The 20,343-nt window shown below is 45.4% G+C and overlaps 1 protein-coding gene across 1 annotated transcript in view; it reads right to left on the reverse strand.

The window, feature by feature from the left end:
- Nucleotides 1-20,343, reverse strand: part of CXXC1 (CXXC finger protein 1) — a 107,406-nt gene that overhangs the window by 26,127 nt on the left and 60,936 nt on the right. Inside the window, exons 6-10 of the mRNA XM_078664736.1 lie at nt 18,981-19,139; nt 17,618-17,770; nt 16,464-16,577; nt 14,130-14,314; nt 13,422-13,629 (exon numbers count right to left, since the gene is read on the reverse strand). Of these exons, the coding sequence (XP_078520862.1) occupies nt 13,422-13,629; nt 14,130-14,314; nt 16,464-16,577; nt 17,618-17,770; nt 18,981-19,139 (819 nt within the window). The remainder of the gene's footprint in view (nt 1-13,421; nt 13,630-14,129; nt 14,315-16,463; nt 16,578-17,617; nt 17,771-18,980; nt 19,140-20,343) is intronic.

The following is a 20,343-nucleotide window of genomic DNA, read 5'->3' on the forward strand; positions in this document are numbered from 1 at the left end:
TTTCTCCCTGCACCAAACAACAAATTTAGACCACCTATAAGAATAGATGGACTTAGTGGAGTCACGCCTGGCTGACAAAATGACATCCACCACATCGTGAGGGAGAGAAAAAGAAATCAGATTGCCCCGCTCAATCTCCAGGCATGAAGGTGTAAGGTCTGGAGGTGGGGGTGTAGAACCTGCCCCTCCATCTGAGAGAGGAGATCTGCCCTGTGAGGGAGACGGAGCGGCGGGTGAGAGGAGAGGTGGAGAAGGTCTGAGTACCACACCCTTCTCGGCCAATCCGGGGCGATCAATATGACTTGGGCCCGGTCTTGGCGAATTTTCCTCAGAACCCGAGGAATCAAAGGTATGGGAGGAAACGCGTAAAGGAGTTGATTTCCCCAACTCAACTGAAACGCGTCCCCCAAGGCTCCTTGCAACGGATACTGGAGACTGCAGAATGACGGGCAGTGAGCATTCTCGCGAGTGGCGAACAGGTCCACCCGAGGAGTTCCCCACATCTGAAAGATGTCGCGAACCACCTCCGGGTGAAGCCTCCACTCGTGGTCGGCAGAGAACTGCCGACTGAGACTGTCTGCACGAACGTTCAGAACCCCGGCCAGATGATTTGCCATCAGACAAATCTGATGGTCCTGAACCCAGGACCAGAGGCGCAGAGCCTCTCTGCAGAGACACTGCGACCCACTCCTCCCTGCTTGTTGACATACCACATCGCGGTCGTGTTGTCCGTCAGGACTTGAACCGACTGACCGCGAAGGGAAGGGAGGAAGGCCTTGAGCGCCAAACGTATCGCCCGCAATTCCAGAAGGTTGATGTGAAGCAACCTTTCCTCTGGAGACCAAAGACCCTTGACCTCCAGATCCCCCAGATGAGCACCCCAACCCAGGGTGGATGCATCCGATATCACTGTGGCCACCGATGGAGGCAGTTGGAAAGGCTTTCCTTGAGACAGATTGCCTTCCACGCCCCACCAAGACAGATCCGCCGCAGCTTCTCTGGAGATCCTCACTGACTCCCTGAGATCCCCGTTGTGCTGATACCACTGCCTGCGGAGGCACCACTGGAGTGCCCTCATGTGCCAGCGTGCATGGTTGACCAACAGAATGCATGAAGCCATCAGACCGAGCAGGCGAAGAACCTTCAAGACTGGAACGACCGCTCCATTGAAAAATAAAGGAATCATCTCCTGTATGTCGCGAATCCTTTGAGGAGGAGGGAATGCCCGACATACAGTAGTGTCCAGTACCGCACCTATGAACAGGTTGCGCTGTGAGGGCACCAGGTGAGACTTGGGTACATTTATCGAAAAACCCAACCTGTGCAACAACTGAGTTGTCTCCTGCAGATGATGGAGCACCTTCTCTGGCGACTCTGCTTTGATCAGCCAGTCGTCTAGATACGGAAACACGTGAATCCCCGATCTTCTGAGATGAGCTGCCACCACTGCCATCACCTTGGTGAAGACTCGAGGTGCAGTAGTAAGGCCAAACGGAAGGACCACAAACTGGTAGTGCTGTGACCCAACCGTGAAACGGAGATACTTTCAGTGCGACTTCAAGATGGGAATATGAAAATACGCATCCTGCAAGTCGATCGACACCATCCAGTCCTCTTCCAACAGCGCTTGAAGAACCTGTGCAAGAGTGAGCATTTTGAACTTTTCCTGCTTCAGGTAAAGGTTCAAAATCCTGAGGTCCAGGATTGGCCGAAGTCTGCCATCTTTTTTGGGGATCAGGAAATACCGGGAGTAGCACCCCTGACCCCTTTCCTGCTCTGGAACCACCTCTATCGCACCCTTTCGGAACAGTGCCAGGACTTCTTCCTGCAGGAGAAGCAGGTGGTCCTCCGAACAATAACCCTGACAAGGAGGGTAATTGGGAGGGAATTCCTGGAAAGGAAGAGCATACCCATTCTCTACAAGATTGAGAACCCAAAGATCCGATGTTATAAATTCCCAATCTTGTAGAAAATGAGTAAGCCGACCCCCCACTGGCCCCACATGATCCGGAATGGCGGATCTAGGGCTGCTTTGCTGCGTTGGCCGGGGGTTGGGAAGGAGAGGAGGAGGAGGAGGAGGAAGCTTGACGACCTCTAGGACGGGATCTTTGTCTGCCTCTGTACGACTTGTACAGAGTATTCTGCTGCTGCTGAGGCTGCTGCTGGGATGATCTATAAGATCGAAAGGAAGATCGGCCAAATCCCCTGAAGCGTCTTCCGGTAGTACCCCTGGACTGAAGGCCCAAAGATTTTGCAGTGGCCCTACTGTCCTTAAAACGCTCCAAGGCAGTATCAGCTTTTTTTCCAAACAGACCTGATCCATCGAAAGGCAAGTCCATTAACGCAGACTGGACATCAGCAGAAAACTCTGAAGATTTGAGCCAAGCAGCTCTCCTAGTAGCCACAGAGGAACCCATGACTCTTGCCACCGAGTCTGCGGTGTCCAGACCACTCTGGATGACCTGTCTCGCAGCTGCTTGGGTGTCCGAGACTACTTCTTGAAAATCCTTCCTGTCCTCCTCAGGAATCTTTGGAATAATCTGTTTGACAGAGTCCATTAAAGCATGGATATATCTCCCCATCAGACACGTAGCATTGGTAGATTTTAATGCCATACTGGCTGACGAGAAAACCTTTTTTGCACTTTGGTCCTGTTTCCTGGATTCCTTGTCTCCAGGAACCTGTGGAAACGCTCCAGCAGATTTCTTAGAGCAGGCAGCCTGCACTACTAAACTCTCAGGAAGAGGATGCGTTGTTAAAAATGCAGGATCCTCCGGTGCAGCTCTATACCTCCTCGCCACCGTTCCAGAAACCGCAGGAGCAGATAAGGGTTTTTTACAGACTTCATAGATAGGTTCAGACAATGCCTCGTTGAAGGGCAACATAGGTTCGATCACAGATGAGGGAGAATGAAGCACCTCCGTTAAAATATTAGGCTTATAATCAGCCGTAGGTAAAGTAATGTTTAGCAAACTCGCTGCCTTCTTAATGACAGTGTGGTAAGGTACCACATCCTTAGTTGGAACATTTGATACAGAAGCTAACTCCCATTCAGGCGATAGCTCAAGCCCACTGGCCTCGCACAAGTCTTCAAAGGGATCCTCAGAATCCTGCAACTCCCCTTCTTCAGTATCAGAATACCCATATTTCTCCTCTTCTAGAAGTCTCTGGGCCTTCCTCCGAGACCTTTCTTTCCCAACCGAAGTCAAAGGATTCGGAACCGACTCCGACGGGGTCGGTGCCGGCGTCGAACCCGAAGTCGGACGAGGTCTCTCGACACGAGGTCGGACAGAATCTTGCCTCGGAGTCTCGGGTATCGGCGTCGATGGGATCGGCGTCGATGGAGCCGGCGTCGTGCGCTTCCGCGTCGACGACACAGGTGGTGTCGGAAAATGCCAATGCGGTGGTAGAGCCGGCATAAAAGGCATAAAGGGTGCAGGGGCATAAGCCTGTGGAACCCCTAAGTTAAAAGCCATAGGACCCGTGGGACCAACAGGTGCACCAGACGGGAACATCGCTCTTGAATATACACCAAACATGGCGTTCAGGAACTGGGTAGGATCCTGACCTGGAGTCGGAAACTCAGGATATGGACCTCTTGGATGTTCCCGGGGAGGCGGAGTCGATACGACGTCGACCTCTTCTTCGGGCGCCGGAACCGGAGTCGATGAACCATCAGGTGCCGGAACTTCGGCTCCACCAGCCCCCTGCTCCTCACCTTCATCCTCCTGACCAGAAGGATTGGTTGGCATCGGAGAATGGACCTGTTCTTGAGGTTCGGGAGAATCCGGATGCGAAGCCTCTTCGTGTTCAGACTCCGAAACCTCCACTTCTTTACCCATGAGTTTGACCTGGGACTTCGGTCTTGAGCCAGAGTCCTTCCCAGAGCGATGACGTGACTCATGGGTCCTCTTCCTGTGCTTCTTCCTCGATGACTTCGAAGCGTGAGCCGAGGATGACTCCGAGTGCGACCTCGAACGAGACCTCGACCTCGATTTCGACCTCGATCGGCGAGATCGAGATTTCGTTGACTTCTTGGCTTTCTTGCTCTTGAGTTTCGCCACGAGGAGCTTTGTCTCCCTCTCTCTCAAGGCCTTCGGAGTCATCTTCTTGCAGCAGGAACAGTCCTCGACATCATGGTCGGAGCTCAAACACCAGACACAACACTCATGAGGGTCGGTGATTGACATGGTCTTGCCACATTCACCGCAGGCTTTAAACCCAGTCTTCTTCGACGACATTCCGAAGAGAATGAACAAAGACACAAATATAAGGAAATAGTAACAAAGTTACTGTAAGCTACTACACGATCCCTGAAAACCGTTAGCGTCGATGACGCGGAAAAAAGGGAACTGATGTCATCACGCCGGCGTGGGCCTGTTATAGGCGCCGGTGACGTCAGCGGGGTCGCGTGCGATGCCGTGCCTCTGTGACGTCCGGATCCACGTCGGCGCGAAGCTACAAAAGAATTTCCGAATGTTGCTGACGCAAGGGGGATATTCACAAGGTGAGGAATCCACACGGCAGATGTATCTATCAGAAATTCACAGTGCTGAAAAACAGTAGAGAAGTAGTCTTTTTGGACTACTTTGCTGTGTTAATATTCATATTGTAAGTTCGGCATGTCTTCTGCTTAGAATTGCACATACAGGCTACAGCGACCCCTTCCACCGTAGAAACCGGTACACCTATCACAGCTTTTAACCCACCTACTACCATATTTGCACCACTGGTCAAAACGCAGGAGTTCAGACTACTCCAGTCTAACGTCTTGATGCAGCTTAGATTCATGAGAGAGAATGTTGCACTTTTGACCAGACATAGATGGTTTCGTATTCCCACAAGTTTATATCAAGGCTTGGCAAGGTGTCGATAAATGGAGAGAGGGCACATGCCATTTCCGCTCTGGCTTAGAGGATTATTAATTGATTAATTCCAAGCGAGGAAACCTGTGCTGATATTCAAAGGACTACTTGTCCTCAACCTTACAAATTATGTCTAACTGCAATTAAATTATCAATGATACTAAATGTTCAACAAATCTTTTGAAGGTTTCTGGAATGCTGGAAGCGTCTAAGTTACCCAAATTTCTAGGAACCTAATAAATCATGATCGAACTACGTGGAATTTATGAAGCAACAGCTATGCATGCAAACCCTTTAGGAACTACAAAAATTAATTGTTCCCAAATTAAATGTTTTGTGTTAGGAGTTGGAGTCTCGCAGGGCCTGCAAAAATGATGGATGCAAAAGATGTACAATGAGGTTTGCAAGAAGCTTGGATGGTGGAAGAATTCTCATTGCATAATTATGTATTCCAACTATGAGATCTTTTAAGCAGTAATCTGAAGGGTGGCCTTGCAATTCTATTAAGACTTAATGACAAATGGATTTGTCTGCGCCTCAACACCAACTTCAAAGTACTGTTTCCATTAAAAGATGTAATTTCATTTGAAGGGCAAATTGTTTTTCTGTGGTTTTATGTTTATGTCTCACTGGGCCTAGTTACTCGTCTGTTGTTAAGAAAATATCATTTATTCAACAAGTCCAGATTTCTTATCCTCAGATTATGTGTATACTGGGAGATTTTAATGCTTGTTTTGCAAATACAACATATGTATATTGTAGCTGTTTTGACTTACACAAGACTTTGATCATTGACAAGCCCAAGATCTTTACTCAAACCATCAATAAGTAAGGTTGTTACTTGTTGTCTTGGGCTTCAAATTAACGGTCCCAGTCCTCAATGGTAGAAACCCTGGAGATATACTGGGACACCAACTTAGAATTGGGGGGAGGGCGGGGTGAGCATGAAGGTCGACAATCGACTATATGTTAGTCTTGTATGACATATTGCACATTGTGCAAGCCGGAAAGTAGTAGACATTGATATAAGTGATTAGGTTTATTTCTCCCACTGAAAATGTTCTCAGACACAAGACTTCAAGCAGAATGTGATTAAATCATCACAGTTACGTTTTTTTTTTGCAGTTTTATATAGCGCGAACTAGACCCGAACCGTATCAGGTATCAGAGCGCTTTACATATTCTCCAGTTACGTTACGACACACTTTCATTTTTTAGGCACGGGGAGATTAAGTGATTTGCCCAGAATCACAGGAGGTTTTGGCGTCGTTACAGAGACTCGAACCCAGATCCCCAGGTTCGAGGTCGAGCGCCCTAGCCGTTAGGCCAATTTGTGAAAATCATTTGACACATAATTTTGGGGACTTAGACTGGTTTGTTCTTTGGTCTAAAATGGCCTTTGTACAGATTCCTAGTCTTCCTGGAAACCATGGTCAGAATAAGTGTAAAATTCAAACAACTCATCTATGCAGTCCACCAAAGCATAACGTAGAGCTGAAAAAGTTATGCCCACAGCACATGCAAGTATTCAAATACATGTAGCTTTGCTAAATGAGACCACATTGATATTTTACTCTGTTGTCAGATCAACAAGATAAAAGTACCAAACAGGTCTATACCAAGGCCAAGAAAGCAGGATTTGTTTTTGCTGGAATCCCTTACTCGCAGATATCAAAGTAAAATATCAGCAAAGTAAACTACATAAGGCCAGAAAGATCTGGCTTGTATTCCAAAGCAGAACCAATGATCAGGGAAACAACACAGGCAAATTAGTTCACTAACAAAGCTGTAAAGAGGAAGTGAATTGACACATAAGTAGTATCCACAACTGCACAGCTAATTATACAGCCGCACACCATCTACCCCAGAGGAGAATTTGGCCTTGAATTTCGAAGACTCTGATCTATCCTATGTAAACACAAATGCATTAGAGATAAAGTAACCACGTGGAGATATCATAGGTAAATTCGCAACTGGCCTCAAGAAATGTACTGGGCAAGTTCTTCAAAGGCCTCTGTAGTTCAACCTCTCAGTGCCCTTTCCAAATCTGCCAGGACAACGGGAGGTTACCCAGAGAGTTTAGCCATGTCTACAAAACAGCGACAGTGCAAAAAGACAGTGTCACAGAGGACTCTGCCTACAGGCCTATATCAATTCAAAAAATTGATACTAATATGATGGCATAAGTCCTGGTGAAATGCCTCTTTGGAGTCATGGAAGAGGTTCTACAATAAACTAAAGTGGATTCATGCCACACCGGTTAATTAGGCCTAACACTAAAAGGGTATTTAATTGACAAGTCATTGGCTTTACTTCCAATTGACTTCGAGAAGGCCTCTGATAGCTTTTCCTCAGACTACCTATTCACTCTCCTAGTACAAACTGACTTCATCAAATGAACACTGTTATTATATAAAGGACTGTCCACATGGGTGCTGACAGTGAACACCTTATCGAACCCGTTTCCTCTGAAGAAAGGCAAAAGGAAGGGGTGACCACTGTCACCCCTGCTGTTCGCCCCAACTGTAGAATCCTTAGCTCAGAGACTGAAGGCAGAATACACAAATTGCACGACTTAAATGGACCAAAGCCCTGGAAGATAAGGTACCTTTAGAAGTGGATAATCTTGTGTTGTACATAAGCAACCCGGCCTCAACAGGGCCAAAAGCAGTGCTTACCCTAAACGACTTTAGAAACATACCAGATTGGGAGTGAACTCAGGCGAAACCAGATTGTTCCCACTCTAATCATCTAGTAGCGATACCAACAGGGATCATCAAGCCGGCATACAAATAAACATAGAACACTTCAAGTAGCTAGGTATTCAAGTAACCAAAACCCTAGCAACTGCCACGCTGAGAAATATCCAAGACAGGTTGTGCTGCCAACAGGATAAGTCAGACTAAGATATTAAACAGTGGTCCACCCTCCCAGTTTCAATGACTGCAATATCGCATTAATAAAAATGATACTTTCCAAAATCTTTCAAATTCTCCAAAATTATTATTTTTATTAAAGGGGCTTTTAAAGCGCCTGGTGACGCCTCCCGGCGTGTCCCGGCGCTGTGGAGAGAGAATCTTAACCAACCCGGGAAGGTGGCGGTTTAGAGGGTGAACAGATGTGTCTTCAGCAGTTTCCTGAAAGAGGCCTCATTATTTTCTAGCCTAATGGGAGTAGGGAGGGTGTTCCATTTCCTGGCCGCAAGGGTACGGAAGGACTTTCCACCCATCCTAGCTTTTTTCACGAGCAATTACCCTTCTTAATCATCCAAGCCATCTTTACTGATTTAAACTTTCCATATATGACGGTGGACTGAGTATAGCCGACCTGACATCCTGCTTCAGGCAGCACATCTCCAAGTTATCAATGACTGAATGTATGGACCTGCTATGAACCCAGAAAATCAAATAGAACTGTGGGAGTTAGGTGACTTATCCCCACTACATTACTTATATAAAAGGTAAATCTCACCTACTTCAAGGAATACTTCACTTAGGACTGGAATTTTCCCAGCCTCATGAAAACATGCCCACTTGTTACCTTTTTTGAAGAAAGTACTCAGCAACTTCAGGCCTATCTCCCTGCTGTCAGTACCGGCTAAGGTACTAGAGAAGATGGCTCACCAACAATTAGCCAACTTTGTTGAAGCCAATAAGCTAATAAATACTCTCAATCGGGCTTTCATGCAGGGTACAGCATAGAAACTGCATTGCTAGAAGTTGCAAACTCAGAGGCCGTCGGATCAATTCCAATTGGTGGAGCCCAAGGAGTATTGCTGCACGAGACAGATTGGAATTGATCCAACGGCCTCGGATTCCAATTTCACCCCTTATCGAGCCGCCATAATTCTGTGAAAACAGCTCCTTGATCGACAAAAGGGTAATTAACTAGGACAATAGTACCCACAGCCACCGGCGATCCCTGATATTGATGAACCACTGTGTCACATGGTATCAGTAAAATTGAATTAAAGAAGAAATTCTTCAACCTTGAAACCGATGATTTATTGAAATACAGGGCATCACACAATTGAATTGAAGAATATTCATTCCAACACCTGATTCTGTGCTTGCCACTTGAAGCTTATGTGCTCCTAGCCCCCAGGAAGAAGGGGAGAAGGGGCCCTTATATCCCAAATAGGGCCGAAACGTCATCGGTAACTGAGAAGGGTATTCTAAATAAAGCACTAGAGAGAATCTGGTTCTTGATCTGGATTATTGAATCAGAACCATACAAGACATCTTTAAAATTCTCCAATAACCTGTCATTTGATTTTTAAGTCACAACAGAGAGTTGGTTATGGTCACATCACCGGGGTCCCCATTGTCACTGTTTTTTCCTTTTTAACAAACGTACGAATCACTGCTCTTGCATTGTAAATATAAACTGGGGTATTATAATAGGTTTGAAATCATGAATAAATTTATTACTCATTTTGGCTAAAGTGAGTAAAATTATCATATTCCTCAGACTACTTCCTTCTCATAATCAATTAATATTATATTTCTGTAATTATTTACAGGTAGATGGATTCTACCATATGCCAAACTCGACTGATCCTTTTTTATTTATTATTAATTCAATGCAAGGTCAAAACTTGTGAAAAAAGAATTTCACTTGGAAATGAGTTCCCTGTGAACAAATGTTGCTAGGTAATAGCTAATACCCATTTCACATGGACATACGGGTTGGTCTTGTTTTTTTTAAATACCGCTTAAAAACTCGGCTCATGGCCTAGTAAAATTATTTTATTTGAGATGGGGTTGCTCCGGCTCCCAGAAATGAAGGGAGGCGCGGAGTCGGTCCTGGCTCCGGCTCGACAGAACTGTGCCTAGAACGTTGGTGCTCCCTACCTTGTTCATCGAAGGACGACGGTCGAGGCAAAGTTGGAGTCCGCTTAGACTTCTTTTTCTTGTGCCCCTTCCCCAAGTGTCTCGAAGACCTCGAGTGGAAGGAAGAGGACGTGGGCCTCCGGGAGCGGTCCCGCAACCTCCTACTCTTCGATGGCGACCGAGATCTCCGCAGAGTCTCGCTGGCCGGTATCGACTGCAAGGCCGCAAGGCCTGCAGAGCCGTGCCCGACAGTCCGAGCATGACTTGATGTGGTCGCGCTTGCGACACCAAAGATATACGAGGTGGGGGTCGGTTACCAACATGGTGCTGTGATAGCCGCAATACTGTTTAAACCCGGTCTTCCTCGGCACACAGAAAAAAGTTTGGGTGGACAGAAAGTCGAAAAAACCTGCTAAAAAGCAACAGAGGGTGACTCTTCCCGGATCAGCGCTTAACTAGCGGGGAAACAAAAGAAGTGACATCTGCGCACCTGGGTGGCACCTATATAGTTGACCGCGATGTCATAACTGACGCTGAAGACATCATGCGGAGCCAAATGGAACCACCCAACAGCACTCGCAAGGGGTACAGCTCAAGCAAAAGTTTCCAGATCCAGCCTGACATCTAGGGAATTCACAGGTAAGGAATCTGCAGCTAGAAGTCTCTATCAGATATATGTATCTTATAGTATAACTCTTCATTTACTACAGACCTGCATTAAGAAACTTGGGGATACTCTTCAACTTAGACGTCAAAGCACTTGGTCAAGTGTGCCAATATGCAGGTCATACTACTCTGGGAAATCCTCCCACTACTCCAAACCATCCACCCAGAGAACTGAGGACTGCACCGGTCATGGAACACTAACAACTACATCATCATCTACACTGGTATCCCTAAGAAACTCACTGCAAGGCTGCAAAAGATACAGAACCAGGCAAAAAAGTAAAGGCACTAGTTGAGCCCAGTTTGTAATGGCTCAGACAAGCTAAAAGACAAAGGAATAAAATTCAGGCCAGAGCGATTACGAGTTGGTGAGAATTATTACAGCCTTGCATACAGCAGTACATGAAATTTCAACAGAACAAGATTAAGCATAAAGGCGATGGGTGAATGCCTAAATTAATCACAGCCACTGGCAATTACTCTGGGCTGCATTCTAGTTCATGAGATTTATTACCTACCTGTACTCTAGATAGAATCCAGCATTATGCAAATTGGCCTTCGTCCTGCTCTAAAAGGAACAGTTGTGGGCTTAGTGAGTTTAAGTTTGAGTTTAAATCATTTCTAGAGCGCACGTACACCTGGCGGTTTCATGGCGCTGTGATTTACTGAGCCTCAGAGAGCGGGGAGGACCGGGGGGCAGAGGGAGAAATTAATGTGGGAAGGCTTGTAAAAACAGAAAGGTTTTTAGTGCCTTTCGGAAGTGCGGGTATTGAGTGGAGGATTTGAGGTGGGCCGGGAGGGAGTTCCAGGAGGGGGAAAGTGTGGAGAATTTTGAACCTCCCCACCTTTTACGCCGAAAGCGGGGAACTGTCACCAGATGTTGGGAAGATGAGCGCAGTTCCCTTGCGGGGACGTAGGCTTTGATCTCCGAGGAGATAAAGGCTGGGGCGGAACCTAACTGAGCCTGAAAAGTGATGCAACCCATCTTGAACTGGAACGTTCACGGATAGGGAGCCAGTGCAGGGATTTAAGAAGCGGGTGACGTGATGGGATTTGGCCAAATTGTAGACTAGGCGGGCGGCCTGGTTCTGAACCAACTGTAGTCGTCGTACATTATATGCGGGCATGCCGCAGTAAAGAGCATTACCGTAGTCTAATCGAGAGACGACCATAGCTAATACAATAAGTTTTAGGGCCGGGAAGGAGAAGAAGCGGGAGACCTTACGGATGGTGCGAAGTGAGAGAAAGGAAGAGGACACCACTGAGCTCACCTGGGAGTGCAGAGTGAGTTGATCGTTGAGCTTGATACCAAACGTTTTGACTGAGGAAGAGGGGGCCAGGGGGGGGGGACCGAGGGAAGGGGGCCAAAAGAGGGGGGACCAGGGACTGGTACAACCACCTGTCAAAACCAGTTCGGTTTTGTCTGGATTTAATTTCAGGTGGTTGTAGTTCATCCAGTCCCGGATGAAGATCATAGTAGATTGAAAGTTAGCCATGGTGTCAGGGGAATGGGATAGGGAAAATATAAGCTGGAGGTCGTCCGCATAGTTGTATACGAAGACCTCCATTTGCTGAAGAGCAAAGATGAGGGGGGCTATGTGAGTGAGCTACAGCTCGATTACTATTGCACAATGAACTCTGGACCCACATATGGGCATACCTGTCGCACAAAACAAAAAAGGGATGGATGGGAAGCTTGAATTATTCTCAACCACTGACAATTACTATGGGATGCATGTCAGTCCATCATTTGTTGTAGTCTACAGAACCAAATAAAGTGCATTAAGTCATTGTATGCACAAGGTCCACAATCAAACTTAAGGTCCTTTGCACTGTTCTCAAAACCAATTATGCACAGGCCCTTAGCACTTCAACAAACTGGCACCTCACTATGTCCAAACTAGCAACCATTGTTCAGTGGCTGCACACCGGAACAACTAATGAATCTTCATGAGGCTTAAACATGGCTACAGAGACCAATCAGTATAGGTACCAGTTGATCGAAGAAAACCCTAAATCCAAAATTGAAATTATATCATAACCACAAGTAGTACCGGAAACGTCTGAGCATTGATTTAATTTGATTTGCTTTAAACTGAACTTTAAATGTGTAATCTCTGAGATAATTCCCATCTCCTTCCCTACATGTTAACACCCTCAGGGTTCTGAAGTAATCAAAAGCAATTTGCAGTATTATATAACGTTTCTGAATAAATACTTCCTGAGGCACAGTCTAGTTTCCCCTGGGGAGATTTTCTCACCCAGACCCTTTTGAACTTTTTTTGTGAGGTGCAGCTAGCTGGCACCTTTTGTAAAAACGTGCTCCACTATTTGAAGCTTCGAAAGTAATAGTCAGGTTAGTGCTCATAATTTAATCAAGAAGCAAGATTGTTTTTCAGGTCCTTGTTCTAGAATTTTTCCAAAACTGCTGGACAACTGACACCAAATTAAAATAAGAAAGAGGAGTTTAACTTCATGCCAAGTTGGTTGTTGCCAGTCCAGTGGTTATCATTCAGCAAAACTCCTCATGGGAATTTCAATAAACATGCAATGCAGGACATGGCCCCATACCAAAGGACACATCTTATGTACAGTAACCACAAGCAGGTGTAAACCATTATTCTGGCAGTGAAGGTTTGGGAAGGGGACAAAAAGCATCATTGCACTGCATCATTATTGATCAGGGTGTGGTTAAAGTCAAGCTCGATGTCCAGTACCTGGAGGGCATGTACAGAGGACACGCCTGGGGGAATGCAGGAAGAAGTGTGTGCATGATTACATGACAAGCGATATTGGCAAATGCATGAGTGCAGAGGATTGCAGTCTAATAACTCTCTTGGGCATGGGTGCCAGGCCTCCCAACTGCTATTACTTTGGTCTGTGAAGAATTGCATTCTCTCCTCTTTTGCTGCAGGGACAGTCTATGTGGTGGGTATGTATGTCTCCTATGTATAAACCACTTCCTACAATGGAAATGCCAACATGCAAGCTCTCTTGAGCGCCTCCAAACTGCCAAGAGCCAGGACCCTTTATTCAGAAACAAGGTGGTCTTACTCACCTCCTCATCCTCCTTTATAGCATTCTGTTTGGCCCGTGAGATGATTGCTTCAAGTTCGTGGAAGCGACGTTCCATGTCCTGCAGCTTCATGCGGGCTTGCTGCTGATCCCGCCGAATCTTCTCCAGCAGCTTCTTGCCATGCTCTTCTGCAATGCAGGGGCTCTGCTGCCATTGCTGGATGCGCTGCGGCAGGATTTCATAGATGCGACTGTACGGCAGGCATGTAGAAACAGGTTAGAGGGAGAAGGAAATGGTGGTTGGGGGACAGACCCAGAGAAGTGGAAGGAAGAGATGGAAAGAATTGTGAAGCAGGTAGCTAAAGAATACCATCCTGCCACACAAACATTTGTCGGATCCACATCATCAGAGCTCCTCCATGCACATCAAGCACTGCTGGAAATACTTCACAATTAAAGCGTGTACATTTAACAACAAAGTGAAAGGCAGGTCTAATGGACACATTCTTAACCATAGGCATACAACAGACATTTCTATTGCATCTGTCACCTCTTTTCATCCATACTTAAAAGATGGGTTATGTATAAACAGCTGTGTGAACACAATGAACAAGACACGCCCCAGAAAATGCCCTTCATCATATCCATATCAGGGTATACTCCAAACAAATCCAAAGCCAGACCAGTCCCTCTGTCTACCACCGCACGCCCCCCCTCTCGCCCCGCCCCCAACTAGGTAGCTTTAACTTACTTTGCAGCCAACTTCATGCCACAGTCGTCAGAGCAGTATTTGGAGGTGGTGCGGGCTGGACGGACACAGCTGGGCCCCAGGCACTGGCGCAATGAGGAAGGGTCTTTATACTCCACCCGCTCAGAGTGCCTGCTCCTGTCCTTATGCTTCTGTTTTTGCTTGTGGCGCCTGTACTTCTCATCTTTCTGATGAGGGAACAAAAAAGGGTAGAATATAACTTTAACATCAATGTGGAAAGGCAGTGCAGCTATTTGGAGATTACATACGTGCCATAGTGAAAAAAAGATTGCAACAGGTTTGTTTGTTAAACATGAAAACTAGATAGCTTGGTTACAACAATAACAGCAGCTTTTAATTGGATGTGTCTGAAATATACTTGTTGGGAGGAGCCTGCCGTTTTGCTGCTGCCCACTGCGAATGGAGGCAAAACCCAGTTTTCTGGGGCTGGATTTGTAGCACTCCCAAGGCCTTCGCAGTCTGTGCCCTTTTTCGATTTTCTCCAACAGAGTTGACTTGGGGCTCAAAGAAGTGCTCACCAGCAAAAGGAAAGCCAATGAGATGCTGCTGGATCACTGGACAGAGGCAAGACACTATTTCAAGCACAGAGGAATAGGAAGAAACTAGAGCTGGTTTCATAGAATCTGTATTTTCAGCAGAGTCCACCTAAAATTGCGTTAGAAATGGTCTAGCCCTCCTGGACAATTTCTTTCCTTCGCTTCTTATAAGCCCCAGGAAGGTACTTGATGAGCTCCTCCATCTCCATCCACTGGTACCTATCACACTTGGAGAGCAGGCCGAAGGAACTGGCAATTCACCTCTGAGTGGCAGGCCCACTGCTGCTCGCTTGCTGCTGCATCTATCTTCTTGCTCTCCATATCGGGTGGAGAAGTATCTCCTGGGCCCTGCACAAATGCCCTCTTATGAACCACAAAGGAGTACAGCAGTCCATGCCTGCAAATGTAGACAGGATCCTGCAGTGCAGCCGTGTACTTCTTCTGCACTCTGGCCATGACGGAGTGTGTTTTCAGTAGGTCATTAAACTTTTCCGCAGAATATTTCAACATGCTTTTAAGAATGGGGGAATATTGAGTAAACCACTCTGTTTTTGAAAGGGTCCTAATAAGGACGTTTTCTTCTTCTTCCTTTATATGAAGCTTTACTTATTGGGGATCTGCTGTGTGCTGGATGACCACATGATAAGCTGTCAAGTGTTGTCAGGTGGGATGGCTTAAACGGGATATGGCTGCAAAGACTCCACGTTATAGTAATTTTATTTATTTTATTTATTTATTTTTGACACTTGTAAAGCACACTGTTACCTTACGGTGTCCTGGCGCTGTCTTGATTAATCCTGAAACTAAATCCCCAGGTTAATTTCCAAAAAGCCATGTTTTTAGCTTTCGACGAAAGGTCATAAGCTCGGGGGACAGGCGGAGCGCTGCTGGAAGGGCATTCCAGGCCACCGCCGCCCCTCGGCTAAAACTCCTGCCTCCCCAACACACTTTTCTGATGCGTGGGGTCTTGATCAATCCCAGAGTAGCTGACCTCAATAGTCTACCGGGTTTTGTGCCAGTGAAAATATTGCCCCAGGAATGCTGGACCTATACCATGGATCGCCTTAAAGACAATGCACAGGCTTTTAAATAGGATCCGCTTCCTTACTGGCAACCAATGTAATTTCACTAGTTCGTGGGAGATGGACGCAAATTTGGGCAAGCCTGTAAGCAGGCGCGCTGCTGCATTCTGCAGTATCTGTAACTTGCTGAGTACTCCTTGCTGGGCTTCAAGGAGCAGACTGTTACAGTAATCCAGTCGTGAGAGCACCAAAGCCGTCACCACTGTTTTTTTTACATTCCCCTGGAAGAAACGGAAGAACCTTATAAGGATTTTCAATGTCCAGTGAATGGATGAGGCCAAGGCGTTTACCTGAGGTTTATAAGAGAGTCTGTCATCTATGATGACCCCCAGGTTCTTAACCTTATTAACAGGAGTGGGAAAAGTCCCCATCTCTTCTAAGGGTAGTCTCTGATCAGCAGGTGTAGGGTCCTTGTATGGGACTGACGGATATTCAATGAGGTTGTTATTGAGCATGAAGGGACAGAGCGGAGGAAAGAAAACATGTCAGTGACAGGTGGTGGTGTATGATCCGTTGGCACCTTTTTGGAATTCAGAAAGCCAAAGGTTTCTCTGAATTGCCTTATAAGATACATACATACACAGCAATTACAGTGGGCCACGCTGGTGGAAAAAACGCTGTAGGCATGGTTTAGAACATTAAAAAAAAAAGTTTGAAAGACATTTAAGGCAGCATCGTTCGGATCACACTCCAATTACCTTTTTGTCAGATTTTTTATCTCTTCTCTTCACGTGTTTAACCTTCACTGCTCGCTTCCTTAAAACAGTATCCAGAAAGGGCGCGTCCTCTGGGTCGCTCACGCTCAGCCATGGCTGTGGGTACAAAGAAAAAAATGATTTGGAACTAAGAAAGAAAATACAAGTATACCTACAGGTACAACACAATTCCCAATGCTCCCCGTTTAACAGATGTGAATATGAACGCATAGTGTGCTATCCTGTCTATTCGAACAGTAGGCTTTTATAGAGATTAGATACGATAGTGCGCCATTTCTGGCCATGAACTTCTAGATGAATTTGCTATGCATTTAATGGAAAGATTAGATACTGGCCTTTTCATATGGCAATGGACTCAAATAGGGACTCGTAGGCCTCGCTTAATGTTGGAGGGTTCTACTTGGAGCTCAATCTACTACCTCTTTTAATGGATTTGAGCTCCAGATGTCTGTAACGCTATTCCCCTTCATTCCGCTGTAATGTTGTTTGGGAAAGATTAAATGTGATGCCCTTCTCTAGGGGTAAAATGGTTTCATATGATGCTCTTCCTATGTCTGTGACGTCCGGTAGTGCGCTCCACTCACCAAGTTCTATGCCCTGTGTTAAAGGGAAGGTACCTTCTACTTTTATGGGTCATAATGAACTCCAAATTCAGACCCATGTCTATGGCTCGACCCTCCAAAGATCTGACATAACAGTCCTAGGTGAATGGCCCAGGGATACGAGGGAGCAGGGGAAACTGCTGTATTAATTCAGGTACATTTCTTATAGCATCCCAGGTCCTGCCACAATAGTTGTAGGTCTATCTCCCTGGACTGTCAAGGGCCTCCAAGACCCAAAATATGGCATACAAGTCCAAGGCCTAAGACTCAGGATAGAGGTGCTAAACTAGTCCAATGTCTATTGCTCCAGGCTCCCCCAGAGATGACTTGCTATTTGTTCTGTACATTGTCAGGTTTGTATCAGAGACGTTGATGTACAAACTACCATCACAAGTATGTTAGGGGACTAGGACATTTTTAGATAAAGCTCAACACACATGAAGACCCAGGATGCCTGCCCCACAAATAGATACATTTTATTAGCTAGGGCCCGGAGGCAAAGCAAATATGTTTGAGGCTGTATCCATGCATTACCAAGTGCTGGTCATCAAAAGCTCCGGCACAGAACTCCTGGAAGAATTCTGGGTCCATGGGAAGGTCATCGTCTGAGAGAGACTCCGACATGGTCACTGGTTCAGAATGCTCCTTGTAAATCTGAAGCTCGTCATCTCGCACACGAAGCATTTTCTGACAAAGCCAGGGGTGAAAGTGAGGTAAAAGAAGTTTATCAGAAGACACGCTTACTTACAAGGAAGCAATATATATCAGAGATGATAAACACAAGGCAGGAACTAGGGCAGAAAGTGAGTAAAAGACAAGGAAGCGACTCAGACTGTAGGGTGCAAGCAAAATAGGAAAAAACTGAAAAACAGAAAGAAATAGAATAAGATTCAACGAGGACGGAAGATACACATGTGAATCAGATAAATCAAAGAAACCAGAGATTGGAACAAGAGGAAAAAAGAACAAACACCCTATAAAATCATCTATGTGAGGTAGAATCTACTGATGTGCTTAACACCAAGGGTAGAAGCTCCTGACCTACTGCCAATGGATGAAACTGGCAACTGGTGGTTTAACAACTATCAGGTAAATAGCTCTTTAAAAACAACAACGCCCGTTTTCTACAGCATCCGAGTCTGTCAGCAATCTCAGTTCCTCTTTGACCCCTACTTATCTCTGGAAGTCAGGGTGTGATTTCTTTTTCCTGGACTGCAGAACTCTGCCACAGGTTATCGTCATACACAGACTCTCCCTTAGGATTCATGTTTTCAAACTCACAATCCCTCACTATCTGCGACCAGGCTAATAGTGTCATCTTAAGCGAAGGTCCTGGAAACATGGTTATTCTCTTCCGGCCTCCAATGCCTTTCAGTTAGCTCAGTCATTCAGACAAGAGCCAGGACACCATTTTGAAGTAAATGCATGCTCTAAAAGTAAAAATAAAGAAATATATTTGCAATAGGAGTTGAGTGACTGAGAAGCGGTACTGGCCAGCCTGAACTGACAATCTCAAAGTGCATGGTGTACTGGAGGTTACAATGCCCAGTCGCAGCAAACAATGATTGCTTTGATACCCCTGAAAAAAGGCCTTGTCACACAATTCATATAGCCTGTCAGCCAAGTCAAGTATCAGGTCCTAGAATAACAGGATTTTAGCCTTTTCCAAAAATATTCAAAGTAACAATATGTATGGGAAAGGCTACGAATTGTGCCGCGATATAGCTAAATTTCCAACTACACACAGGAAAGAAAAGTGGGCCTCATGTAGTCAGAAAGACACACCAATGGCCAATATCATATACCTAATTACATCAATTACCAACCAGCTACTTGCACAGAAATTATTTTACTTTACTTTCACTACAATCTGCAGCTACATCACTTTGGCACTTACCCGCGCCCGGACCTGACACTGTCTCAGGCGGCACTTCTGCCTGATCTTGTTGGGACCACCAAATTTCTTCATGTCACGGCAAAAGTCACACTGGCCACAGTCCTCTGTTCGGCTGCAGGACTCGCACTCACCACACATTCGTGCCGACCTCTTGATCTGCTAAAATAACCACATGGAAAAATGGACACTTTAGGGACCAAAGTTACTGGGCATCTAGGGGACACCACACAAAAGAGAATATTAGAGGAAAAAGATATTTTTAGTGCACATCCTCCATCCTTAAAATATTCAAGAGACGCCCTTCTTGAATTGACAACTGGCGATTACTTTTAGTGGTAGGAGCTGCAATACTGGCTCACACAGCTGAATGGTCCTATTCATAGTCTGACCTTAATATAAAATTATGTGAGATAATTCCATAAATTACCCACCGATACAAACAATTTGAATGCTAACACTATATCCCGTTGATAAGAGGGATTCTACCAAAGCAAATAGTGTTGATCACAATTCCCAAGTTGCTGGGACGTTGTGTAAATGAATAAAAAAAAACAGCTCCATACTACTCTCTTAAATATTAGTCTATTGGCCAAACATGCTGTTTGGGTTTGATTTTACTAAGGAACAGGACCTCGATCTCTTTTTTTTATGACTGAAATTTGAACTATGGAAACGTCCGGTCCATATTTATTTCTAACTTGGTCCTCTGGATAGAACATAATAGACCTTTCCTTTCCTCGCATAGTGTTTTTTCTTCGGGCATTCTTGTATCCGACCAACCATGGAGCACATGTAATATTTTGTGGATCATTTTGAGAATTATATTTCACCAGCTGTTTTAAGCTCAGGTAAAGTTCTTTTGCTTAGAGAATTTTATCTGGGGTGATTCCCAGTCTCCAGACATCAATGAATTGGAATTCAGATTGTGTGTTATTAGTTCTGAACTAGTTACTGACCCTTCTCATATAACAAGACACAAGCTGGATTTAAAATGTGCTGTGTACAATTCAATTTCTGAGCCTACTGTCCCTCCCTGTAGTACATCAGACCACATGGTTCTTTTGCTTAATGTAAAAACGTATGTTACATGCTTCGAAGCTGCAGATCATTCACTAATACGAAGGTGTAAAACAGCTGAAGTATCCAAAGTCAAAATTGGAAGAACAATCCATCACCTTTACTGATAATGATTCTAAGTGTGTCAATTTTATTTCCGGGATTATATCGGAATTGGATGTCATAACCTCTTTAATTACTGTTATAACTCATCACAAACATCCTTCTGCCCTCTGGTATACTAAGGATTTATCATGCTACATACTAAGGATTTAGCAGAGGCCAAGAGCACCTACAAATCATGAGA

This window comes from Lissotriton helveticus, chromosome 10, assembly GCF_964261635.1.
Source record: "Lissotriton helveticus chromosome 10, aLisHel1.1, whole genome shotgun sequence".
Lineage (NCBI taxonomy): Eukaryota > Metazoa > Chordata > Amphibia > Caudata > Salamandridae > Lissotriton > Lissotriton helveticus.